Here is a 27,747-nt window from a genome sequence, read left to right as displayed (position 1 = left end):
AATATGAGTGTAAGTGTGTTTAATCTTCTACAGCACAAAACGGTGTAAATTAAATGCCTGTCCATGAAAAGTTATAAAGTACATTTTCAGTTCAACCGTGTAATCTTTAGAAATTCTTGCTTTCTTTGTACTTTTTCCTTGAGCAATCATCATCCCATCATTTCCTTACCAGGATCCTCTACAAGGATAACAACATTTGCAAACAAGTTTCTGCACACAGGAATCCCTCAGTGTTAGTCCAATGCAACCTGTTGATGTCCACTTTTCTTCTCTTGCCAATCTTCAGTTAAAGTTCATCTTTGTCAATTTGTTTCTCCCCCTTTCTGTCATGTTTGAATCACCCCTTCACTCCCTCAGTCTGTGTCTCGGGGAGAAGTAGTGACATGCAAAGGAGAGGAGAATCGCCTGGGGAGAAAGGGAGGCCAAATCAAAGAATGAGAACAAGTGAAAATTAAGAAAAGATGGTGCAAACTAAACAGGGTTGATAAAACAGAGGTTAACAAAGGGGAGGAGAAAGGGGTGAGGAGATGAGACAACTTATCAAACTCTATGTGTTTAATGAAGGAGGAGGATGGCTGAGCTAACTTGTATTGATGTAATGAGTCACTTTGACTCTCTTGATCACTCAGGGGTCTCTTTATGACCTTTTGACTCCATTGCCTTTAGATGTTCCAGAGTCTATTAGTCCTCCCTCACCTGTCAGTGAGTTTCTTCAGCGCCCTCTCGATGTTCATTCGATGTCCTACACGTGTCACTCCCAGGTCCAAGAAGTCATCCTTAGTAAGTGAAGGCAGATGCGATCCGTCTATCTCATTGTCTATAAAACGCTCCCTGTGTTCGCCCAGGTTCAGATAAGCCAGCCAGTCAGCCACGTCGTACTTGGTCCAGTAGGGTAGTGGCTTGATGGCGAATGGTTTTGCAGGTGGAGGAGCATTGAGGTGGGGATAGTTGAGACAGGATGGACTTGGGGGTAAATGCATTGGGGTTGAAGCTCCAGAGAGAAAATGAGTGGGGGAAAGCGAGCGAGAAACAAGCAGAGGGTTTGGACTGGTCATACCAGATGGGGAAAACAGGGGAGGAGTTGAGGTTTTGTAAGCATCTCCTAAGGGCAGGCCAGGAGAAGGAGGAGTGAGGGGCCCTGGAAACTCAAAGGGGTTGCTGTAGGAAGGGGTACTGGGAAGGATGGGGAGAGAGGAAGGTCTGGGGGGGCTGGGGTTTGGCTGTTCAGTGGTATAGATGAGGGGGCTGGGAGCCCGGCGACGGGAAACTGAAGAGCGCATCTCCTTAGTGGGACTGCACTGAAAATCAAAAGTCTGTCTGCGAAACTTGGACCTGTGTTTCGGTGACGTTGGGTATGGGCAGTAGGTCGGAGAGTGGGGAGGATGTGAATGAACCGGAGAAGAAGGCATCACCGGAGAAGGGGATCGAGTCCAGTTGCGCTGCACTTGAGGAGATGGTGAGACAGATGGGGTGGCAGAAAGGTTGGGAGTCAAGACCTGACGATGCTGTGGGGAGGAAGTGGGAAGAGGCGAGGTGGAGCGGCCTGTCGGGGGGCTGTTAAACACATCTGTGTAATCGGCTGAGTATCTGAAAGACACACAAAAAAAGAGGTGGTCTTCAATACACATCATTATTATAAAAAATGTTGAAAGATGCAGCCAGGCAGAAACATTTATTTGATGTCATGTGTAAACATACAAACCTATGCATGGTTGGTGACTTTGGACTGTGGCTCCAGTCATCCATGCTCTTCATGCCACTCATTTGCTGAAGCTTGGAGCTCAGCTCATTGATAATGCTGGCTTTAACACCTGAAAGGGGTGAGTGAAGTCTGCGGCCTTCCATAACTATAGCCCCCCTCTGGCCTTGTTCATGATCCCCGATCTCACCCCAGCCAATAGACTGACTGTCCATGGGTCTGTCTAAACAGGCAGCGAGGGCAGTGCTGAAGCCATCCTCCATCCTGGATCGGCTCTGCTTGTGCTTCCTTTCATCTACAAGAGCCACATCAAACCCGGTGTCTTCTGGGAGACTTTGTCTATGTAACTGCAAAGGTGCAGGGTTGGTGCTGTTCTGCCTCCTAAGTGCAACAGGCGGGACCCTCCCCCCTCCATCCTTGTAATGAGTCATCTTTGGAAACACAGGGTTTGCCAGTTTGGTCGCATGAACCTCAGCTGTTTGCCCACCTGAGTAGGTTATGGATGGATCCTGATGTTCGCTGCTTCTGTCTGCTTCGTAGCCTCGGCCGTCTCCTCCAACCCCTCCCCTCTCTCCTCTCAACCCACTCAGTCCCAGCATTTCTAAATGATGGTCACTGCTGCTATGACTGTCCAGCTCCTCAATCCCAGAGTCCACCACAGCGTCCTGCCAGTCTCCGCTCATGGACGACACAGCAGTGTGATGTGCACTGGGGTCAGCAGTCCTTCCCACAGTGCCGGGAGCAAATCTGGGCCCTGTTGTGGTCATGCTGTAGTCAGAGGACGCTGGAGAGGTTGTGGTGGTGGTAGCAGCTGCACTTGCGGTCATGGTAGTGGTAGCATAGGTCATGGTGGTGGTGAGGGCAGCTGTACCTCTGTCCTGGGCTGCGGTGTGAACACCTCCTGAGGGGTCAGAATTACCGTAGTAGGGTTGAGACTGGGACATTGGCTGGGGTCTGTGTAATGATGAGGCAGGCAGAGCAGCAGAGGTGGTGGAGGTGCTGGTGGAGGAAGGAGGAAATATCTGTGGGGATGGGTAAGAGGGTGAGAGGGCAGACTGTGTGAGGTTTGCCACCTCGCTGTCATAAGAAGTAAGGCTAGAAGCAGCAGAGTCTCCACCCTGTGACGAGGATTGCGGAACATTTGGGGACTTAGATGACACTAGAGGAGGTGGAGGAGGCGGAGCAGCAGAAGTAGAATGTTGACTGTGATGTTGATGATGCTGAGCGAACTCTTTAGCTCGTTCCTTCTTACCATTTGCAAACTGTAAAGGAGGAGGTAATGGATCTGCAAAGACAAACTCATCATCTGCATCTATTGAGGGAGCTGGTGGCGGTAAAACCATCAGTCCCAGGCCTCCACCCTCCCCAGCTCTCATTTCTCCCATCACTTCCTGGGTGTGTGCTGGGGCTGTGGGGACAGTGTACTGAGGAATGTAGCTGGTGTTAGGAGTGCTGTCCATCTGCAGAAAAGAAGGTCTGCGAGGGGCTGGTTGAGCTGGTGGGGGTGGGGGCTGTATGGGTGGAGCAGGTCTGCTGTCATACATCTCCTTATCTCTCTCCCTTGGGCTTTGCGGGTAATACTGACTTGAATACTGGCTGTTTCTGTCCTCAGAAAAGCGAACTCTAAGGCCCTCTCTGGGTCCTCCCTCCTTTTCTCTTTCAATCCTCTCCCCACCTCCTCCTCCCAAACGTAATATCCTTGGTGACTGTGGCCGGCTAAGAGATGCAGGCGATGTGGTTGTAGTGGGGGAGCTTAGGTGGAGTGACACTGGAGAGGTGTAAGTTGATTGTGTTGGTGTGGCAAAAAGTGAAGGTGTGGGGGTCTGAACAGGAGTGGGAAAGGCTCCCACTGTGGACATCTGCCTTCCAAAATGTCGTTCGTCTCGTCGTGTCCTGCGGTCATCTTTTAGTGCCCGCTCTCTTGCAGCAAGGGCCAAGCCAAGTGGTGACGAGGGGTCGAGAACCTTCCCTGTAAGTGGGTGGATAAAGGTGGTAGTGGGCTGGGAGCCATACATTGAAGGAGCTGACTTGGGCTGGCCGTCCTGACTGAGTACAGCAGAAGAATACTCGGGCAAACCAAAGGCGGGGGGCATGCTGCTGGAATAGTTCACATAGTTATCTCCAGAAAACATGCCTTCATCAATAGACTTAGAGGGCCGAAGTCGAGGAGTGGGTACGTCCATTTGTGAGCCTTGTAAAGGTTGAATTCTTACTCCTGGAGGTAGGCTTCCCTCTCCTCCCCCTCCCCCTGCTTCCCCTTGGATGTCCTCTTCAGACGAGAGGTAGAAAGAAGCACTCTTTCTCCTCATTTCTTTGAATCGTTCCCTTTCCCTGCGAGCTCCTCCTCCCCCTCCTCCCCCTCCTCCAAATGCAGTACCATAGGTTGAAGTATAATCCAAATTGTCCAGGTTTTGCTGTGAGGAAACAGAAGGAGCAACACCCGTTGGAGGCATGGAACTGGATGTTGGGAGTTGAGGTGGCACGGAGCTGAGTGGTGAAGGTAGGTTGGCATTGGGGTTCTCTGAGTTAACATCTTCAGATTTGTGGTCTTCCAGATCGTGCGATGCCTCAGCCTCCATGCTGCTACCCTGGCTGCTCCGGCCACTACTGCTAGTGGAGGGTGCTTTGACAATAATGGTGGGAATAGGGATGGAGCTCTTCTCCTTGTTTGCTCCTCCTTTTCCTCGAGGTTGCTTCAGTCCATCTTCAACTTTGGACTGCTTCATCAAAGCCCCCCGACCTCCCCTCCGGGACATTCCCCTGCCAGCGGCTGCAGCCTGCTCCCGGTTGGGCACGTGTGGGTGATGTTGGGGAGCCGGCTGGGCCTTAGGCTTAGCACTTGTTGGTGGTGTGGCACTGCTGTAGCCTCTCCTCAACCCTCCCATCTTGCCACCACCTCTTCGGGGCACATCTGGTTCTCTAATGCACAGTCCGTCCGATTGTCTGCGGAGGGTGGGAACCATGACCTGTTGATTCATCCCACCGGGTCCACTGATCTCCCACCCAGCTTGAGTAGGATGCCCTTGCTGAGAATGGAGCTGGTAGTGGGTTTGTGATACAGGTGGTATGGGCATAGCAGGCCCTCTCCCAGGATGAGGGCCTGCGGATAAAGGTGGCTCTGGGGCAGATGTGTTAGGGGGTGGGGGGATTTCCTCTGGTCCTGGCACTGACAGACTGCGAGCCAACTTCATTGCAGGTGGGTGCAGGTACTGCCTTTCCTCCTCTGTGACGCCTGAACACAAAACATGTGCAGTTACAAACGCCTCTTGAAAAACGAAACACAAACATTGAAACTGAACGGATTCTCCACAGAAATTCTTTCTTCACCTATAGATTTTTGACGCATCATGACTGCATGCTGAGGACCATGGCCTGGTTGAAAGTGAGCTTGATTGTAGGTGAATCCTGGTCCGGGCTGGACCAGACTCACTGACTGCTGCTCATATGGTTGCTACAGGTGAGAAAAAGAGGGAGTATAATTAGAAAGTAGAACCATATAGAGTGAGTAAAAAGAGAAAAAAAATAAGCTCTTAAGCTTTAAAAACATCATATAGATATAAGCAGTAAGTATGATTGTGTATCAGCAGAACATTAAATGAATGAACACAATCTGACTCACAGTTAAACGAATGGATAGTGTGGGTGGTCCATTGTCAGTCATTTTTTATCTAAAGTACTGTGAGGGAAGGAAACATACATAGCTAAAATAGGTAAGCTCCGAGTTTCTTTTTCAAAGGCTACATTTTTGCTTGGATTAGTCACATCCAGGACTGAAATATTCACTGTCCTAAAGTGTCTGCGTACCTCTGCTGTATATTTTGAGCTGTACTTCATTACAGGGAGGGTAATCGACTGCTGTTTAATGTTTGTTGATATTATGTACAATATACAGTAATTCAGCCTGCAATGCGAACAGAAACCACGCTTTACAGCTACACGCTTTTCCACTCAACTCCCTATGATACCTCGTTGGGGACGTTGGGAACGATGCTCTTGCTCCGGTCCCTCTTGCCTCCGTGACCTCTCTGGCCCTGGTTGTCTGATGTCATGGTGTGCTGGGCAGCAGCCAAGATTTCATCCAGTTTATCTGAAACAAAGACAGAGAAGAGAGAGGGCATTAAAAGACAGAGGTAGTGAAATGAAGCACAATTAAGAAACATGAAAGGAGGATTCTGGTGAGACTCCCCCCCCCGTACCCTCCAGGTTTAAACACCCTCTTGAAATATGACAACAGTGAAGAGAGTGACTTCTTACTTAACGCCATCTGATAGACTGTCCTCTTCTTATCAGCACCCTGAGCGGACTCATATTCTGGAACAATTGAAGAAAAAAAAGCATCAAACAGGCCGACTTTTAATTAAAGCTCAGGGGCTGATGGGGGTAACGATAAAGGAAGATATTCACCTGCTTTCTTTTTCCAAGGAGAAGCAGCTGTTGCACAGATAATTTGATAAACAGAAATTAGATATAACCAGGGCTACTATATATAGAAGAATGGAAAGCAGATGAAAGGATGAAATACATACTCAGACACATGTGATGGTGTGAATGCAGATGTGATGAAGGGGATGGTGATGGGGGACTGAAATGATCATGAGACCACACAAATCCATGAGTCTCCCACCTTTGTCCACTGCACGCAGCGCATTCAGTGAAAAGACAAACACATGGCAGTTTGTGAACGATAAAATTCAACATTTCACAAATCATCTCACAACATTGTCTCACCTTACTGTCTAATAATCACATTTATTTTTTGTGCATACCATGAAATTATTAGGGATGCACCAATATCACATTTTTCAAGGATGAGTATGAGTACTAGCGTTTATAGTTACTTGCCGATGCCGAGTACTTATTAAAAGCCAGAAAACCCAAATTACTCCAAACGCAAATGATACACAAAGACTATGCTTTGCCACCTACGTCGCCACCTCCTCAAACAGCAGACTGTAGACCGAGGGACCGAGCTCACTGTTCATCAGTGTATCAGTCACATTTAGATCATATTTAGCATGTAGCATCGCTGGTCTGTGAGCCCCAAAATGTATTAGCATGTAGCAAGTAGCATGTAGCACGGCTCGGCGCAACTGGACCCATTGAGCAGTTAAACTGCTGAGCGACATCGGGCGAACTGTGCTGGTCCAAATGTCTCTGTTGATTAGGTTGCTGATGTTGTACAAACTATCTTTCTCCTCCTTTCTTGATATTTTGGCAGAAAATAATTTACAGTCTGTCTTACTTTTGTCATTCTCATTACTTGTAAAGAATCTCCAAACCGTGGCCTTCGCTCGTGCCCCCTGGAGCAGCAGTTACGTTGCTGTCGATGACGCCACATAGTACTAGCCGGGTTATATCAGAGAGCTTTTTCACTATGTGAGTATGAGTACTGCAGTATTGAACCTGATACCCGATGCATTTCTAAAAATTATAAAAAAAAAAAAAAAAAATAAAATAAATATATATATATATATATATATATATATATATATATATATATATATATATAAAAAATCTTATTCAACCAGTTATCACCTTTAAAAAAAAAAAGATATTGCAACATCACTGAATGACTTAATTTTTCTTGATTGTTATTTACCAATTCATCAAACAGAAAAAGTACGGACCACCTCACTCAGGCTTTTTCAGTGTGACCTCCATGAAAAGCTGCAGGGAAGTCCAATTCAATATACTATACAGATAAAGACATGTATTTTCAGGCTTTTGTGTAATGTATCCTCTTACCCATGTCTTCCAGCTCTGATGTCATTGACTTGGAGCGCAGGGCAATGGCAGGAGGAGTCAGTCTTTTAGTCTGCTGCGGAGCTGCCAAGGGAAGCCGGCCAAATGCAGACTTAATGTTTAAGATTCTTGTATAAACACGCAGTCACCAATGACAACCACACTGCAACGGGCTTTCAGGGCGAAGTAAACACGCAATCAACTTTATCGTCACACCGTAAACACAGGATGGAAATGACATAGGAGGAAAGTTTGAGTCCTACCTCTTTTACGAGCAGTGTCCTCCAGCTCAGGGTTCCGAGCAACCATCACAACTTTCACCATGAGACTGTTGCCACCCTGTCGGATCATGTTGACCACCTGCCGGTGACCAACCTTCACCACATTCTGGCCGTTTACCTGACAGACACCAAGAGGCAGAAGGACTGAATGCAGAGTGAGAAGTGATGCAATACTTTACTCAAGCAATCTACTCACACCACAAATATTGGACCCCTTTCGAGAGGTAGTGGTTACTGGCTCAACTCTGACAATGCTGCTTACCTGTCTTAGCCACACAATGGTATATTTTTGAAGGCTTAGATTGAAAGACAGTATTTTATTGGGTGTGCACCTGGTGTAGCAGCGAGTCAGGCAGAAACTCAAGTAAATCACAGTTACAAAAGCTCAGGCAGCTACATAAGTGACTCATATTAGGTTGAATACCAATTAGCAGTATGTGTCGGCTCTGACAGAGGTTTGACAGTCACCAATTTCAGAGGTGAGCTTTCCAAGCAGCATACAGGAACTGTAAAAGGTAGAAAATGGAAAACGAGCTGCAGCTTCTGCTGGCAAACGGATTCTGCAGAACAGCAGTGAGATGTACTGCAGTCCCTAAAAAAATCGAACAAAGAGTATTTTAAATGAGACAATCTTGATATCACAACCTGGAGAACTACCGCAGTAATGAACCACTATCATATTCTTCTGTAAATATCTGTGGTGCACCCCAAATATTTCCACTCTGTATGATTTACATCTTCAGCACTTTGTTACTTTTGCAAAGTCTCTTGTTCAAGTGGTGACGGAGCGAGGCCAAACATGCTGCATTGCTTCCTGAGCTGTTGTTCAGTTTTTCAAACTTTGTCACCAGCGATCTGACCAGGGGAAATGAGTAATATACACACAATATAAACACAATCCACAATGGAGGAGAACTGTTTGTTCTTATGTTTTTGATAATGAGAGCTGGTGTGTTAGTGTATGCTGTACACCCACCTCTATGAGGAAATCCCCCATCCTCAGGCCTGCTCTCCAAGCCACGCCCCCCTCATCAACAGACTCAAGGTACTGCAGCGCGGGGAATGCTGGCGTTGGAGTAAACTCCTCTATCGGAGTTTGAGCTGCAGAAGAAAGAGGGATGACAGCGAGTGGACACAGGTGAGTCCTTGATATTGACATGGGATTGGACTACAGACAAAAGACATTTGAGACATTTTGCAACAGAGGCTCACCTTTGGCTCCCCTAAGCACGAAGCCAAAGCCCTCATTGTCTTTCTTCTGTAGGAGCACTGTCTTCTCCTTAATGATGTAGTCACTTAGAGAGTAAAGAGGGAGCAGAGGAGAAGAGAAAATGGGGATGAAGAAAGACAGAGTAAAAAAGAGAGCCGATTGGAGAGGAGGAGAGCTGTATGAGTTCACAAGCAACAAACCAAAAAGCCTTATTGACATGCAAATAATGCTTTTTTTTTTTTTTAAATGTAGGAAACAGCCACACTGCATCACATTATGAAATCACACTGCAGCAAAAGATAGGTTGGCTTGAGAAAGTCATGCAAAAAGGGGCTGGTGCACAAAGGGGTTGATGGCAGGGATACAGTTAGTGTCACAATGGGAGGAATTGTGTATGAGATGGCATTGCATACTGTGGACTAATCCAGCGCGAGCTGACAAGCGCCAGGGCCGGAGGAACAGCACATTAGAAAAATGTGCACATGCACTGATAATGGAAACTTCCAAATGCACCTAAATCGCTGCATTAGCGTTCACCGCCTCTGGCAGCTTTTGAAGGAATACTGTTTCACCCACTCCTGTGCACCACTACCGGTCATACATGACACTTCAAATTATGTACGAGAAGAAGTTGGACAGGCCTCTAATCTCCCCCCACAAGCAGCTTTTCTTGCTCAGATACTACAGTTACAGAGGGTAGAAACAACAATCAGAGACAACGCTCAGGAAGATGAGACATTGGAAAAGCTGCAGAACAAGCTCCGTTCATTATTCAATGACCATGTGTGAGACTTTTGGCCAAGCCGCTCGCTGATGTAGGCCTGGTTAAATGGACTCCACATCCATGACTCATTTCTGAACTTGACTTTCTAACAATGTCAATTCACCGTGCCGATGTGAGAGAGCCCGGGGCCTCAGCAATGCTGCATGATTTGAGAGAAATCCCAGATATTTCTTTCAAAGCTCATTTCAGTGTTGGTTTGTGCACCTCAGGTTAACACAAACTGCCACTCCAGCAACAACCGAATCAAAGGATTGGATTTCCTAGAAGCGCGACACTGTAAGCAAACAGGACCAGTTGCCCAATCAAGGAATTTCCTTTATATACAGTGAAAGCCCGACTGCTAAAACAATGCAGTACAGCTGCTTATGGTTTACTGAAGCACAGACTGCAGCGGGATGAAGGTTTTTTTTTTGTTGCTTTTCCATCTTCTAAATATAACATTTGGCTAAATTATACGTGCATTCAAAACCAGAACATTTGTGAGAAGTAGAAACTGTAAGTGGGATTTTTTTTTGGGCTCAAACTTAAATCTGCCAGGCATTGCTTGCTGCAAAGCTGCACAGAAATCCTGCTTTCATTGCTTAAAGAAGCAGATGCACACCTCCAATAGTGGTGCTAAATCCACAATAAACTGTAACTCACACTTAAACTTTGGATTTGCTGCCTTGCAATGAGGTCTGCAGTCAGGCGCCCATCAGGTTAATAGAAACACAACAAGTACCATTCCACTCTTCAGCTTGCGTAGGTATATTTAATTTGAATCTGTCCAACTACATGTAACCACCACAGAATAAAAATATCTTCCACGCTGTCTCTTACAGTAGAGAGCCAGCCACTTCATGTGTAATTAATCCAGCAGGTAATACAATAAAGAAGTCTGGGCAGTGGAATCACAGACGAACAACAAAGTCATGAGTGATAGCCTCCAGACCTCAGACCCAGACTTCAACGACGAGCTGTAACTTTAGCACTGAACAGACGATCACTAGTTTCCCCAACTGAGGTCCATCCCTTGTGTGTTCTCCATCAATGTTACTGTTTCGCCAACGCACAACCGCCTTCCAGCCATCTGCTCCTCACACCTCATTCCTTTTTCTCTCACCCTGTCCTCCATCATGCTTTCCCTCTATGAGGATCAAAGTAACATAGAGTGGGTGGACAGATCCATCGGGCTCCTCATCCATCTACTAGTAGAAGGGGGAAACATGGCCACCCTGTTGGCTCCTCGGGGTGCATCCAACTTTCAGGGCTGGCTTACAGTTTAACATCTGATTTCCTTTACACACTTACAGTGTCTTCTCTCTTCTGTCACTGCAGTGCCCACCTTAGTCCAGCCACCGAGGAACATAAAATGCATAAACGTCGCTGGTTAATCGTTGTTGGCTGGCAGGATACGCTCTCTCTGAACTGGCTGCAATGGAGCTGTAAGCCTACTAGAGACTAGAGTTATTATGTACCCTCCTGAGTCATCCTCTCTTCTATCCACAATCACTGAGAAAAAAGGCAGCTTTTTAACTATTCACCTGCTGAACATGCATGCAGATAGACCGGCTGTGTGCGGACGTTACCCACACATCACAAGTGAAGCGCTTGACAGATGTTAGAGATACACATTGTGGATGGAGACGTGGTCTATGGATTGAAGACAACAATACATGTAATGGAGAGACACTCCCTCATTAAGAACTATGACATACACAGATGTAGAGAGCCACATATATTTTATTTAGTGTAGAGCCACATGCAAACACACGACAAGACAAATGATGTACACACGCACACACACACACACACACACACACACACACACACACACACACACACACAAATGCACATATATGACTGGTATCTTAAATTAAAACTCAACAGAAATCCATAAACCACACTCTTTCCACTTACTGACATATTCACTTTCATCCTTTGCACAGTCAGAATACCACACATTTTTTAATAATACAGGGAAATACATCAAAAATATGAGATAGAACTAAAGCATTTTCAAAAAAAAGACGGATAAATGGGAAGTCCTGATGAATTAAAAATATCTGCTTAAAGAAATCATGACTCAAAGAGAATGAAATACACCCACACTGTCTGACTGAAATGCATCAATATGTGCTCTCTTTCATGCACACACACACACACACACACACACACACACACACACACACACACACACACACACACACACACACACACACACACACACACACACACACACACACACACACACACACACACACACACACAGCATTCAAAAACACGGGAGGAAGACACAGAAATAAACATGCTGCAGAGTCTCCATTCACGAGCTACTTCCGTACCACAGATATGCACATGCAAAGGAAAAATAGCAATTTCAGACGGACGTTTGCACACACAGACACACGCACACAAAGAATACATAGCTTATTAGTCTGTCTTTGAAAAGACACGGCCTCTCAATAGCATCATCTACCTCTCCCCTCTCTCCATTGTCCTCTCCTCACATCCATAGCCAGCCAATGAATGAGGAAACAGCCGCTACCTGTAAATGAACCACACGCTCCTGTTTCTGGGGCCCAGTGACGGCCACGAAGAAGAGAGGGAGAGAGAGAAATCTCTCTCTCCGCATCCCCCCATTGCCATGTCCCCCCCTCCTCTCTCTCGCGCTCTCCACCACCACCACCACCACCACCACCTCCTCCTCTTCCCTCCTCCTCCTCCTCCTCCTCCTCCTCCTCTAGGTCTTCCAGCGAGAGCTCAGTCGGAGAGAGCCGCGAGAGTGGAGGAGAGCGAGCGAGCATGAGGCATGAGAGAGAGGAGGGGAACAAGAGGGAGAGCGAGGGCGATGGTCTGCACCGCACACACTTCAGACAAGGGAGAGACAATGTAAAAGAAAGACGGAGAGAGCGCCAGTGATCATCACCACAGGGAGAGAGAATAAATGGTGCGAGTGTGTCGGTGGATAAAAGAAAGAAGGTTTGATTGCAAAATGGGGGGACGGAGGGCTGATTTTGCCGGTTGGGGGCTGCGGGGGATGGGTATAAATGTAAGTGAACACAGGGAGGAAGAGGCAGCGTGTATTCACCGCTTGGTATATCACAGATATGCTCGCAGCTGATTCCCACCCTGGATTTACGCACACACATACGTAGCTGCCAACTTTGCTCTCGCTCCCTCCTTTTCTCTAAAACGGGGCTGTCATCAGCACGCAGGCTACCAAACACTCCATCTCTCTCTGAAACAGTAATTGACATTCTCCCAAATGCCTGGCTGCAGTGACAGAGCATGCATTCGATCACCTTGCTCTTAATTGAGGACCACTTCACAACTACACCGCAATTATGCTTAACCAACTTAGCACAGGTAATACAACCCCAGTGGCTGCCATTTGCATGTGGAACACTGACGCATTGATGCCATTTTTTTTCAATGACGGGAAAAGCTCCTCACCACAAGGGCAATGTCAGCTATAACGTGTAAGAGACTAAAACCAGAGGATTGCAAATGGTAAGTCTTTGTCACTCGCCCAGGGACCTAAAGAGTGTTTCAGTCGGTTCGTGACTCATCAGCAGGATAATGTACCTACATGCAAAGACACAACCGTTTTTTTACATTTACATGCTGACTCCCTAAAAGAAAAAGAAGGAAAAAAAAGAAAACTTAAAACATACATGTCGTCATAACACTGTTTCCCAGAGCTGAACTGCAGCATCAGACCGATAACCGAAACGCAGGAGAAACTTACTCTTCTTTTAATGATGACAAAATTGTGTTCAGTGCACACGAGCAACAAGAGAGGAGAGAGAAGCGAGTGCATGGAAGTATCAAAGAGACAAGGGCATTTATCAGGTGGAGTCAAAAGGGGCAGAGCTGAGAGTGACATGGCTGCTCTTTGTTCTTTTAAGCGCTGACGTGGTTTTTGGCACAACAATGGAGAACAAACGGCGCTCAGGATCAGCAGAAAGCAGACACGTTCAGCACACGAGACGACATGAAAGTGTGATAGGTGAAACAAGTGGGCTCGTTCACAGCAGAGCCTCCTGTTGGCAGAGTGGGCCGACTCTTTCTTTCACTGGTCTCACAGTCCTGCCTTATCGTACCAAACACAGAGCAGATAGGGGATTCGTTGGCCACAATGAAGCGAACTACAACTAGAACTACGTCAGTGGCTACAGCCAATCAGATTCAGGTTAGTTCATTTTTTTTTATGAATAAAATCTCTAATCCCAGTCAGCGCTGGGTGAGAAGTTTCCATTTAGGGAGGGCACAGTTTCGCTTTGAGCCATTTGATTTACTGCAGTAGTGAAGAAGTTGGATTCCTACTCAAAGCACTGACTTGCTTATTGACTGCTCTATTTCGATCGCAAACTGTAAGAGGTTTTCCTACCTTGGGCCATCGGTGCCATCGTACGCTCCGACTGTGACGTTACGAAAAAGCTTCCTTTTGGCTTTCTCGCTGCGCGTCTCTGCAAGGGGCATGAAGGCAAATCATATGTCTGATTTAAGATTTCAGCTTCTGTCATGACACCTTCTCTGTCTCCGTGCAGAAGTGTTGGGTCTTCGGCGCGCCATGCAAGCAGATCAAATATATTTACACCCTGTTTTTGTGTCCTCAGCGTGGCATATGGTTTGCTCGGTGCGTGAACAGTGCAGCTGTGAAAACTGAAGGAAAGGGCCTGCTGGTAAACACGAGTGTGACATGTGCCGGGTGTTACAGTGTTTTAAAGGATAATTCCAGCCTGAGGAAATATCTAACCCATTTTCTTGCATGCCCTTTCTCCTACTCCATGTGCTATATTTATATGTCTCATTAACAAACCTTTTGACATTGTTTATGCAAAACTAATGGTAGCTCATTATCTAACACGTTTGTACAAGAATGAATAAATAGAAAGGAAAACATTCCAACTTGCAGGACTCGCATTTTTAAATAAATCATACCCGATTACCACAGGATGAAACATGCTCGACACAAAGTCTGAAGCACAATACTAAGGTGTAGCTGGTGGAGGTTTTGTCTCACCTGATCGATTATCTTTGCTGGGAGCTGCCACCTCCTGCACACAGTCAGAGGGAAACCAGCCGGTGCGTCCTTTCACGGTTCCCTCCCAGTAGCCCCCCTCTCCTACACTCAGCACTGAGACAAACACACAGTTCATCACAAAATATATTGTTTATGCTTGGATACTCTTATTATCAGTCTACGTAGAGTAGCTCCTGTTATCGTTCCTGATACCTATATTTCTCATGTTTAAGTGAGTGACACCACCCCCACCCCCGACCTTGGACCCCCAACTGCCAACCAGGGTAATGACATCACTGCGTCATGTGGCAAATCAGAGGAATTGAACACTGAACCTTTTGCCATTGGTTTGACACCAATCAAACTAAAATCGAGCGCGTCATGAAGGAAATATGTTTTTGACCTTTGACCCAATCGCTCTCAAGATCTAACCGATTGGTCCTCGGATGAAATCATTCCTGAAAATTTCATGCAATTCCGGTCAATAGTTTTTGCGAAAAGTTGGTAAAATACTACATACCAAGAAATAAATACACGCGGCCAAAAACAAAAACCTTCGCCTCAAATTTCATTGGCGAAAGTAAAAAATAGGTGAGTCAGTATTTGGTTCACTTATTTTCACAAAACTACTATGTTTACATTAAGACAGCATAATAAGAAAAATAAATAAATAATTGAATGCAGCAATATATAGATAAACAAAGTCAGCAGGAGTAAAAAAGGAGGCGTGTCCGGCTAATGAGCAAGATGAATCGGTTAAAAGGAAAAAAAAAAAAAAAAAAAACGAGTCCACCAAGAGAGTTACTAAGAATGTGGCTTCATTGAATCAATTGACAAAATTAAAGCTTTATGCATTTTTTGTGGTGAAAGTTTGAAACCGTTGAAGCTGCAGCGGCACCAGACAAACCAGACCACAAGTTTATCCTCGGAGAAACGGAACTCATCATTACAGAAACTGTATTTCACATATACAGCGTTATGAGTCTCCTTCTACTTTTATTTTGTAATTGTACAGGGTGTGGTGGTAGAGGGTCAACTTGGTTTACAACGGTCCAAGTTTGTTTTCCTCAAGAAAAAGGCTGAGAATCACTGGTTTAAGCTACTTCTCCGACATGCTCGCCTCTTTATTGTGACTGGTTTTATATATAGTAACATTCAGTTTTACTAAATTTAAACAGCAACAAAAGAGAGTGAAAATGCTCGATATTGCAGTGGCGAGTTCCAGCATCTTGTTTGGAACACTACAACGAAACAAGGCTGCACCAAGTTTATGTTCTACATTAGTCCTTCGTATTCTCACATGACGCCATGCAGAAATGCAGAAGTCTCTCACCTTTGACTTTGTCCCCTTTGCTGAGTGAGAGCTCTCTCTCTCCGCCAGCGGAGTGGCCGCGAGTGGCCACGTACACCCGGCCCGGCACGGCGCTGTACATACGCTTCATCTGACCTCCTGCTCCGCCTGCGGCGGTTGCACTACGGAGGGAGAAGCAGGGAAGAGACAAGAGAGGCTCACAGAAAACCGCCAGATAAGTTGCCCACTGTGAAAAACAAGTGAGACGACATCCTGCCTGTCAGGCTGCATCACAGAGCGTCTGTGGCTGAGTCATAAAAATATCAACAGTAAGAATGCCCGCTGCAAGCTTGTATTTACTAACAGTGTCTAGCATGCAGTATGTCGGACGCATATTAAATACCAATGATTCGAATACTGGACCTTCACGTCACATATCCAATTTGTCCAGTTATCCAATCAAGTCTACCCTATTTTCTTTCCCCCCAGGTTAGTGTGTGTGTTTGCATGTTCTCTCAATGCTTTTCTCCCAGACCACAATCAAACATGTCGCTAACTGGTGATTATTAATTACCTGTAACGTATCACTGTCACTCTCTGTGTTTGTCATGTGATGAAGTGTTTTGGCTCAAACGCCCTGGAGAGAGCATTATCCATGATGGACGACTGGATGTTCTTAGATGATTGCTCCCAAAGAATCCGTTGTTCCAGGATCGTAAAAAGTTGTAACCTTTAGAATCGTTATTTAATTATTTTGCTCACTACAAAGCAATATGGATTGAAGTGCACTTCGTATTCGGCTTTATAGTGAGTAATATACGGAATTACACAGTAAACACAATCAACACAGTGGCCGTCCACACATTTCCCTCTGTGTGATTGTTAACATGCTGAAAGTGGCATTTAGCTGGGGGCAGGCCTGAAGCTCACTATTGTGTAGCTGTAGTCTTGTACTGTTTATCGCCAAGTTAAAGCCACTAAGCGATTTACCTCCATTTGACATTTGTAAATCTAACTTCTGGCTGTAAATGTCATGTTGATTTTCTTTTCTTGTGCAAAACAATGCACATTCACACCCCACTTCAAATACATGACATTGTTGCATTGAATCAGCTGACAGTATGCAACACAAATAGCACCTTCACTGCATGCAGCTGACGGGAACTGGAGATGGGTTAGTTCATACTGGTGGATGAACCTAAAGGACCTCAACAGAGAGCTCAAGCTTCTCTCCATAATAAACCTCTACAAGCTCCTCCTTACCCCTGTCTGCCTCGTGGCTGCCGATGCCTCTCCTCTGTGTCGCTCTGGCCTCCTCTTCCTCTGGAGGGGGAACGAGTCCGAGTCCTGGGGCTGCTGGAGCTTCTCACACCTATCGAGGCCCGGCGCTGACCCTGCAGCGACACATTACCAGAGACAGTGTGTCAGAGCGCATCTTATAACATGTTACAGCTGAGAAAAAAAGCACAGAAACACCAGGAAAACCCATCTGATGCCACAAAGATCTGCAGGAGAGTAAACCGCCCTGCGATCTTCAGTACCTGTCCCGGGTTGGGATTGGTGGCAGCCTTGATGGGCAGGGCCAGAGGGTCAGACTGGCTCATGATGTTATCACTGTTAGCACGCAGGAGGGGGTGGGATTGAAGTGAAGGGAGAGGCAGCGTGTGGGAACTCTCTTTTCGCTTGGGGACAAACTTGGGCGACTCCAAAAAGGGCACTGAGGACGTGAGAGGTGATGGAGGAGTGGGTGGTGAGGGAGCGGGAGGTGGGGGAAAGTCAGGGGAAGGAATGAGGGTTGATATGGAGGGATAAAAGAAGGGGAGAATTAGAAAGTATGGTAGGTGAAAAGAGGGACATTGGTGAATTCTCAAAAGGAATCCGGGGAAGTACAGGGCAGACAAGTATTATGAATTATTATTAATCTTTAACAGACGACAGGTTGGGTGAAAAACGTACCTATGTCCGAATCTTTGTGGTTTTTGATAATTTCCCCGAGTTCAAAGTGACCCGACATTACAGCCAGCTACAATCAAACAAACAAACTAAGATATTATTCTTCTACATCTTGCATTAATTGCATTTTAATTTTCAGACGACACTCCTCAAACAGCATTTCTTGTCATTTTGAGTTCAGTTTACCTGAAAGGGGGTCTGACCATGTTTGTTCTTCGCCTCCTTGTTTGACCCCCTGTAGAGAAGCACGCGGATGCAGCTCTCCTGATCATTGAAGGAGGAGATGTGACAGGTTACAACTTTGAAAGGACAACAGTCATTAATGTGGTGATCAGGTTTAATATGAAGCATCTTCTCCGTACTTACCTTGTTGTACAGGGCAGAAATGTGAAGTGCGGTGTTCCCTGAGGCATTCTGAGAAGTGGTGTCTGCCCCATAAAAGAGCAGATGCTCCAAGTGCTGTGCAAAGCCATTCTGGCAGGCCTTGTGATGCCAAGTGTATCATGGATTTATTCACAAATAGTCGGTATTATATTAGCACAAAAAAAAAAAGAAATGGTTGTTGGTGATGATGGTAGATTATGAGGTAGAACAGAGATAAAAAGAAAGCGTTTGTTTTACATTGACATGTAAATTTCACATTACTCTATCAGCTGAAAACGCTGCACTGAGGTGAGAAAGACACAAAAACCATTAAAACAACCGGGACAGTCTTTCAGCAGTCTGAGAGATTTTCTCATATTTTATCTGCGAGGTCTAAAATATCACAAGATCCACACAAAGTAAAGATGGGAAACGCAGAGCATGGCAAAACCAAAATAAAATGCCATGACAACCGCCTTGCAGCACGAACGCAAATTTCCCAGAATGTCACAGAGACATAATGTAGGCAATGCACTCATATCTACAATGAGACAGAGATCGCATCCATGCTCTTTCCGAACGACACTTGTCTCAGGACGACTCGGGTTTCAGGTTTGTGAAAGCGAGCTGCTCGTTCACCTCCAATAAAAACACTACAATGGAGCTTCTGAGTGCCTTTGCCTCGGAGAGGCTGGTGAAGGTGGAGGGGTGGAGGGTACCTTATGGATTTCTTCCATTCCAAACTCCTCTTCATCTCTGTGCTATGGAAACAGAGAAGGAGGGGAGGAAGGAGAGAAAATGGAGAGGCGATTGAGCAAGGCAGACAGGCGTGAGAAAAAGCTCGGAGAGACAGAAGGAGATGTCACGTGACACGGACCAGAGACAAGACGGGGAAACGTCGGCGCATCGCTAAAGTTTATAAGAGCCCTACATCAGAGATGGCTTACATGAGAATATGAATATGACTGTATGAAACCACGTGGGAAACAGAAACTTGATGAGCGACTTGTGTTTGTGGACACTGAGCTGACTGGACTACCTGATGGGACTCGTCCCAGCCGTTCTCATCCCTCGTCCCCAGCCGGGCCCGGTAATAGAGCAAGGTCTCACAGCAGGAAGTGTCCCCCCCGGTCAGCACAGTGTGGTACAGCGGGGTCAGGCCACAGCGGTCTTTGTAGTCTGGAGAGGTGCCCAGGGACAGGAGAGTCTGGCAGGATGCAAAGACATAAAGCTCATTGTTTTGTAACAACAGTGTTAATACCTGGATTATCAGAGAAACATACATTTTACCAACTCATCTGTTGTCCTCATCATGCAATTATATTAATGTCTAAAATAAACTATGGAGCCCAAACAAGTTAAAGAACAACAGTACAGTGTTTGGACTAGAGACTCTCGTATAGACGACTGTAAAGCGGAAGTCTGCTTAGTAACACAGTAACGAATGTAACAACTATCAAACACAATGTTTTAAAAGGTTCAGAATTAATGTTCTTCAGTTTGTATTACCAACTGAACTGATCATTTATTTATTCATTCCAAAGTGACAAACATGTTGTGCTTTTACTTTGTAATCAAAACAATGCTGGCGCAGATATTACCAGCAGCCCAGCGTGATTGTGAGCCCGAACAGCCTTGTGCACCGGAGTGAAGCCGTCTCTGCTCCTGAAGTCCAAGTGAGCGCCGCCCTGAACCAGCACCCTGATGCCCTCCGCCGACAGGCCCGACTGCACCGCCACCGACAGCGGGGTCTCTGACCCGCAGAGCGGGGTCAAGGACAGGAGAGACGACACACAGGGAGGTGAATGTGACTCTCCACCTCAGACAGTCTCAGGCTGTTCTACATTACCAGTCTGGGGAGGGAAACGGTAGAAACTCACCTCCGCTGTCAGGGTCATGAAAATTTGGATCAAGACCTTTATCGAGGACTTTGACTATTTTCTCTATTGCTCCGGTCTGAATATACTCCAGAAATTTCTTCAGACTGGCCTGCATGTCAAAGAAAGGGAAAAGAGTCATTGGATAGAGCTGAATATCACACAGCGGTAGACGGCAACGTTCAGTAGAGGAGAAAACGGTACCTTTGTACTGAGTTTAGCCAGAGCCTTTTCATCCAGGTTGATCTGTTTATACACTCTGGTTTTGTACCTGAACTGCAGACGAGACCAGAGAAGATATATGTGAAAAATAAAACAGCACCATCTTTTCACCATCTTTTTCAATGACAGCCGACCAAGATAAAACACAAGACAGTGTGAGCTGTGAGTGTGCAGTTCAATATGAGCATTATTGTTGATAGCTGCTGCTCTCCCACACATTCCCTGGAATAACTGTGTGAATTATCTGAAAACTTTTATAAAAAAAAATTGATATTGTTATAGTAGAGAGGAACCCTGGTTTGGGTCTGGGCCATTCTGTGTTTTTTATCGTCTAATATAGAATGTTAATTATTGTGTATTGGGTAACAACAAGACTGTGTACCAACTCATTTATATATTTATAGTTAGTCAGTTTTACATTAATCACAGCAAACCAATTCGTGTCCATACAAGGCAATTTACACAACAGGAGCTTATGTACGGCATACTCCTACATATAAATTACAACATTTCACAGATAATACATCCAATCTGGTCAATATAAAGACGTTAACAGGAAAAGCAGGATTTATATGAGGGTTCTAAAAACTGTGTATTTATTGCACATCTTTCTGTAAATGTTATTTTTATTTAGTGACCCAAAAGGTCACTAAATAAGAATAACTCCATTTTGACAGCATTATAAAAACAAAACAAAACTGCTGTGAAAATGAAAAATATTATGATTTATCAATGATCGTGTATTAGTCCAAACTCAAGAGTACTCAAATGTAACCCATTTAAAATATGAGTGTGCTTGAGATGAAGTGGTTTCTGCTAACTGGATGTGTAGTCGACGCATCACTACAATGTTGTGATGGCAAATAAATCAGATGAACAATGAGGAGCCGGGAGGTCGAGGTTCCAAAAGCTGAGCTGACGCTTGCGTCATGTCTCAGAAATCAAGGGAGCTACTTCATTTCCCCGGGAACATAAAGAGAGTCATTGGCCTGATGACACGCCTTGATGCCAACAGTAAAAATCTACAACATACAATGAGCCAAAAGTATCCTGAGATTAGTAACTTAGAAGTGATATAGTTGGCGGTACAGTTTTAAAGGTATGGGAGTGAAACTTTGAGCCAAAGATTTCCGGCGATCAAAAACTTGAATGTTTGGCTCGCCTTCAGAACCGAGGCATCCAAACTCCGGCAAAAATAAATAAAAGACAAGTCCAATGAAAAGTTGTTTCAGTCTTTTTCTAACATGTCAACCCATGAAGATTAGTCATGGTATTATTTTAGAAAGCCCTCTGGACTTTACTGAGTGTGTATAGCCCCTGCACATGCTGTACATTCAGCTGCGAAGCAATATTTAGTTACTCAGGCCTCATGAGCACACAGACATGCTCTCATCTGGAACTTTGTCAAAAATGCAAAGACTCTTGATTTGAAGCCAAACTCTTGAGTGCAGGATAGTTTTCCAGCCCCACCCAGCGAAGCGGCACTTACAGCAGCTGGACACCAGAGGGCGCTGTGACACAATCATATCACAGCAGGAAAACTTGATGCCGTCTCACAACTCCATCACCAGAAATAGGAGGAATGTAATGTAATTTGCTGGTTGCATAATGAACAAAATGCAATTAAGTCCATCTAGTTTTGTAAAGACTTCATTTCGAGTTCATTTACTGTGTTGAGCATGGGGATTGTAATGAAGGCAAAACTTTTGATATGTTTCTCAGCAAGTGGATCCCTTTTTAAGGTGATTTAACTTAGTTAAGAACAAGTTTGAGATAGAGTTACAGTTATTGTGTCTGCATATGCAGGAAACTCTTAAATGGAAATTTTTATCGGAACTTTCAGCTTATTTGAAATTAGGAATGCACCAATACCAGTATCGGGTATCAGGTCTGGTACCTCACTGAGTACTCGTGCTTGTACTTGTGAAAAATCCCTGATATAACACAGCGAGTATTATGTGACATCATGCATCAGCTACATCGCATAGCCTTCCTGCATTGTATGAAGTATGAATAAGGCTTAATGACATTTAATAAGTACTTGTGTCAGTAGTTGATATCAGAAGGTAGCTAAATGTCAGTACTTGTGCTCATTCTTTAAAAAAGTGGTATTGGTGCATCCCCACCTGAAATATTAAAGAACAAAAATGGGATGTTTTTAATCAGTGAGAGTTGGATGTGATGATGTGAAAGTGCACAAATGCTAACAGCCTCTGATTACACGATTTTAAGCAATAAAAAAAAATCCTGATAACAATTTGATTTTATAGAGCAAAGTGTCACAAACTAGCCATAGTTGAGTAATGTTTTTTGTTTTTCTTTTCCTGGGAACATTTGGTATGCATTACTCCACTTGCATACAGTAGAATTTTATGTGAGCCAGACTGCAAAAGGTTTGATTACATCTTGCATTTATTTATTTATTTATTTCTATTATATTATATTTTTGTGTGTGCCAAGCACAATGTATCATTTAGGACAGAGGGTCAAGATGGGCCTTGGCGGAAAATTTGTACATAACTGACGTTCATGGTTATCTGACCAAGCCTGGATTTTAAATGTAATACTAAAGTCCCAGAGTGAGTCACAGTCATCCTCCACCATACCTCCAAGTAAGGAACCCCTTTCTCAAAGGACTGTGAGTAGTCTCGCAGGGGCCGCTCCTCCTCCAGGAACTTGGCATCGCGCCCTTCTCCAGCCGGCTGGAAGAGGCCGTAGTTGTAAGCGTCCCACAGCGACTCGCTGAGGGAGCAGATGATCTGCTGCTTGGCGTTCCACACCGTGCAGTCCTGGTCAAACTGGAGACACCTCTGACACACAGACGTCACAATGCAGAGAGACCAGAGGGAGATCAGATAAGGTTCTTCTCACTCATATCTGCTCTGGAGGCTGAGATAATCATCAAAAATATTCACATCAATCTGCAGCTACTTTGCTTGTTAGACTTTTGATTGACTTTTTTAACACTTCAAGTGCAACAACGACTAATTCAATCATGTCTGATTTTTTTTTTTACAGTTTTTAGAGTTAGTGTGTCTCGTTTGTCAGTTTGGTTCAATTTACCAGCAAACTGTATTTGACTGTAATGGATTCATCATGTGCAATGATGACTCCAACATCAGTTGAATGATGGATGTATTAGAAAGTGGTGTGTGCAGAATATGAATTCATTACTTTTAAATAATTTATCACCTGCCACATGCATGGAAATAAGATGACATATGCTACCCTTTAGTCTTTCTTGAGATTTGCAGGGTATAGCGAACACTTTTTTAGTAAAGACATTTATGTCTTTTCCAAATGTTCTCGATGAAAATCTTAAAACTTGCACCATAATTCACAGGGAAAGGAAATAACTAGTCTGCAGGAAAAATCCATTTAGCATCTTACTGCATCTTGGTGTGTGTGTTACACTCTCTGGGGGCTCAATGGTCACAAAGAATATAATACCTTGGATGTATTATCCATGTGCACGGTGCACCAAACTAGATTGTGCAGGGATTTGTGTATGCACAATACTCCCAGATATTATTCCATTTTCCTGCATTTCCACATGGAGACGATCTCCTTCTTTCTCTTTCTCTCTCTCTCTCTTTATATATGTTGTGTCATTCATAATGGAGCGTGAGAGTTAAGGCAAAGCAGAGCTTCACCAGCCAAGGTAAGTGGACAGAATGGGATGTATGCATCCGTGCTTTTGTTCCATTTCACAGGACTGATCGTGAAACTGCTCAGCTCAGCACACTTTCCTCATCCCCCCACCATCCCTCCTCCCTCCCCCCCCCCCCCCCCCCCCCCCCCCCCCAACCCCCACTAGGACGCACTATTTGATACTGTAGCCAACTGTATTGGCATGGCAACCGGTTCATTAGTGGAGGCAGGCACCCGTTGCCGTAGCAATGTCTTGGTGGTCCCGGGGAGGTAAACCATATGATGCCAATAAGTGTGTGTGTGTGTGTGTGTGTGTGTGTGTGTGTGTGTGTGTGTGTGTGTGTGTGTGTGTGTGTGTGTGTGCGTGCGTGCGTGCGTGCGTGCGTGCGTGTGTGTGTGTGTAAAATTTCACGAGTGTGTGTCTGTGTGAAAAAGCGATGGAGTGGCTGCTCCCTGGGAAGGAAGTGTAATGTAATGTAGACTGTATATTACACTGACACTTCTCTCCCCAATGTTCTGTTTCACACAATCAAGGATTTCCTCGTATCGCTCCGGCAGTGTTTGTCTCCACTCAGGAGGAACATTCAGACCTTCAATGAGCAGGATTAAGAATTTATACGATGTACATTCCCCTCTTTGTACATCACATTCATTTTCTTCCTGGGTTTCTCTAACCAGCTCCTACTATTCACACCCTCCCTTTGACTCAGCTCAATAACAATTGGGCTGCGAGGTTCGGGATGCCGAGTGCTCGTCGGTGATGTGCAGAGCCGAACATGAGGCTCGTGGGCCGATGGGGACCTGAGAACAACACAGACGCCTCACACATAGTCCTTCCCTTTCCAGAGTGTCAGACTTCCGCAGCTCTCCCCAAACTCATTAAAACCCTATTAGATAATTAGCAATTACTGCTGTATTGAGGGCAGATTAGCTGACATGTAGAACAGTCGGCATGTTCAGGGAGTTGAAAATGGAGAAATGAAGATGGGGGGGGGGGGGGGGGGGATTGACAGTGGACACCAGTTCTCACCTGGATGCACTTTGTGTGGGTTGGACAATTCTCACCTGCCGCCACCACAGAGCTGACAGCAGCTGAACTGATACAAACTTCAGCTTTGGAAACTAATTACTACTAACCTGACCTCAGGCATGTTGTTGTGTGACTGAATATTTGCAGGTTCCACATCAAGTCTGTGTTGTTTTCTTCTTCTTCTGGGGACTGGTGCCTGGACCAGTCAGCTATTTTAGACTAAACATTATCATATAGGAGGCAGATGTTCAGATGGATGTGTTATATCACAAACTCCACAGAAACACTGCAGAAAGTACTCCTGGGTTCATTTCATGGACTTAACTTGAAAGAGATACAAAATCAACGCTGCGGCAAAACGATTGAAATTGTTTTAATTCGTCGATCTAAAGCTTTGGAGGGCTTTCAGCTCTTCTGAGTATTTATGAGAAAAGCTAAATCAAGCGTAAAGACACAAAGGGAGCAAAGAATTGCTGAATAGAAGAGGAACATTAAGGGGTTTCTCATTGTGAAAGTGAAGAACAAATCATTAGGATGGGCTCCTCATGAGTGCTGCTTTTAGGAAAACTGCATCAATGTGATCTAACCTACTGTCTGTACGGGCATATGAGAAAACTCTATCTTAGCTCATCCATTGACACAAAAATAACATTAATAGGCTTCATTTTGCTTTCTTCTTGCACATACAGGAATATTGGTCCCTACTAACACGACTACTTTAAATGTTTAACTAGTGTGAAAGTTGATTATTTTTAAGTGAAATTTGTCGAACCAAAGCTTTTGCTTTCGAGGCCGGAATCTCAGAGACACTTTGCGTGAACGACTTTATCTGGAAAGTCTTTGGCCTGTTTGTGAGGGATGGCTGTGATAAGGTGCTTTTAACGTGACGGACGTTTTCACAGACTGAGACCTTCTTCCTCAATGAAAATGTCCGGCAGTAGTAAATTATAGGTCAGTGCAGAGGTGAGCACGCTTGGTTTCAGTGTGTTCCTTCTTCAGCGTACTCGAGTGTAAAGGGAGGCTTCTTCTTCTTCGGGCTGTCTGCAGAACTCCACTGAACTTAGTTTAGTTGAACTGTACAGGTGGCAACTTTCCCTGAGTTTCTTGTAATGTAAATGACGCAGCACTTACTGTTTGCTTGATGTCAGGGATCCCGATACGAAACACCATCATGGTCAGGAACGTGTCCTCCAGCGGAGCCACTGTGGTCATGCTGCGCTCCATCAACGCTCGTCTCTTCGCTGCCAAGAGCTGCTGCTGCTGCTGCTGCTTGGTGGCAGCTTGGTGGTGTAGCGAGGCCAGGTTAGATATATAATTGATGCCCCGGTTGGCCAGGTTGCCCGGCCTCAGCGGCCGGTCCACTCTCTGCCTACCAACCACAATGGCTGCCGGTTTCATCACCTCGCCACCTTTTCCTTCCCAGGATTGTCGTCCTCCCGTCATCTCCTTCTCCTCCAGACCCTCTAACTCTCCATTCTCCGTTTCACGTCCACCTTCTTCATTTCTGTTTTCTGTTCCCTGCTCCTCTTCCTCCTCCTCATCCTCCCCATCTTTGTCATCCTGACCGGGATAAAAGTGCTCATTATTTCCCAGCATCCTTAGCCGTGCAGGGGTCACTGCAGGGAGGGCTGAGTGATATAGCTGTCATGGAGACAAAACATGGCTATCCCATGAGACTGGCTTCTTCCTTAGAAACACGCTGTGGGAAACAGGCAGAGAAGGGAGTAAACTTTGGTCATTTATTTCTTATTTCATTGACAACTTAACAGGATTAGACTGTGTGAAATTCAAGTACGCAAAAGACACGTGCGATAATAGAAAATCTAGCCACTGGCAATGCTAATAAGTCCACATGTGTGAATTAGCACAGAGCTGGTCCACATTTTCGATTTAGCCACTGGGAATGCATGTGGGAATAGCAGGCTGATGAAAGACAGGCTAAATATAAGCTCTGTGAATTCGCATCGCAGGTTCTTTGCAGAACGGAGGGAGTTGGATGTGCATCACATGAGGTCAAGATCATTGCCACTTTGCGATAATGGAGTAGACCCCAGTTTGAGATGCAGCCCAGGGCTAACGGCTTAATGTGAACGTCCTAAAGGAAAACTCCACCGCTGGATACTTGAACGTGTTTATCAGGATGCAGGAGCTCTTCTTAACCTGAGTGCTGCAGTCGTCTTTAGCTGGCCCTCGTTCCTCCATGATCAGAGAATGAATATTATTTTGACAATACCAATACTGAACTTGCCACACAAAATGTGGTACGAAATTAAAATGGGATTTTAGGTACAATATAACAAACACACAGTAAATTGGGATTTTCTAAGGTTTTACAGTTTGGCAAAAACAGATATTAAGTACATGAGTTTGTTCAATTTGACCCTGCATACATGACATATCTAGGACATTACAGTATGGCACTCCCCATGAAACTGGACCTTTGACCCAGTTTGGAGGGAAACATTTCTTTTAATAGGAAGAAAACCTCCAACAGAAGCAGACAGTGTGGGCAGTCATCTGCTTTGACTGGGTGAGGTGAGACAAGTACACAGGGGGAAAAAATTAACATTGTGGGTCCTTTCAAGAGAAGTACTGCCTCATAAGAAATCAATGTCTTCCTTCCTGAAGGGAGGTTA

The 27,747-nt window shown here is 45.2% G+C and overlaps 1 protein-coding gene across 1 annotated transcript; it reads right to left on the bottom strand.

Moving 5' to 3' along the window:
- Positions 1-313: 313 nt before the first annotated feature.
- On the bottom strand, positions 314-26,726 carry LOC308106889 (SH3 and multiple ankyrin repeat domains protein 1-like). Its single transcript, XM_080458907.1, has 26 exons — positions 26,243-26,726; positions 23,037-23,240; positions 20,413-20,484; positions 20,212-20,320; positions 19,933-20,084; positions 19,371-19,538; positions 19,051-19,092; positions 18,335-18,451; positions 18,155-18,232; positions 17,972-18,038; positions 17,557-17,732; positions 17,279-17,409; positions 16,058-16,197; positions 14,725-14,838; positions 14,089-14,167; positions 8,935-9,017; positions 8,699-8,823; positions 7,705-7,840; positions 7,445-7,525; positions 6,104-6,130; positions 5,954-6,010; positions 5,665-5,786; positions 5,027-5,150; positions 1,703-4,931; positions 697-1,587; positions 314-405 (listed from the first exon to the last, which is right to left on the bottom strand). The coding sequence occupies exons 1-26, from the start codon at positions 26,705-26,707 to the stop codon at positions 354-356; spliced, it is 7,041 nt and encodes a 2,346-aa protein (XP_080315033.1). The 5' UTR covers positions 26,708-26,726; the 3' UTR covers positions 314-353.
- Positions 26,727-27,747: the final 1,021 nt, after the last annotated feature.

The sequence above is a fragment of the Lipophrys pholis genome (assembly GCF_963383615.2).
Source record: "Lipophrys pholis genome assembly, chromosome: 1".
In the NCBI taxonomy this organism is placed as follows: domain Eukaryota; kingdom Metazoa; phylum Chordata; class Actinopteri; order Blenniiformes; family Blenniidae; genus Lipophrys; species Lipophrys pholis.
Note: the sequence above shows the minus strand (reverse complement) of the source record. Positions and strands in the feature narration are given on the sequence as shown.

Excerpts from the sequence above, each read along its gene's own strand:
- LOC308106889 (XM_080458907.1), bottom strand. The coding sequence starts at position 26,707 with ATGCTGGGAAATAATGAGCACTTTTATCCCGGTCAGGATGACAAAGAT. Across the intron at positions 16,198-17,278 it reads CAGCCACGAGGCAGACAGGG|TGCAACCGCCGCAGGCGGAG; the intron begins GTAAGGAGGAGC and ends CTCCCTCCGTAG. Across the intron at positions 14,839-16,057 it reads CAAAGGGGACAAAGTCAAAG|TGCTGAGTGTAGGAGAGGGG; the intron begins GTGAGAGACTTC and ends TGTTTGTCTCAG.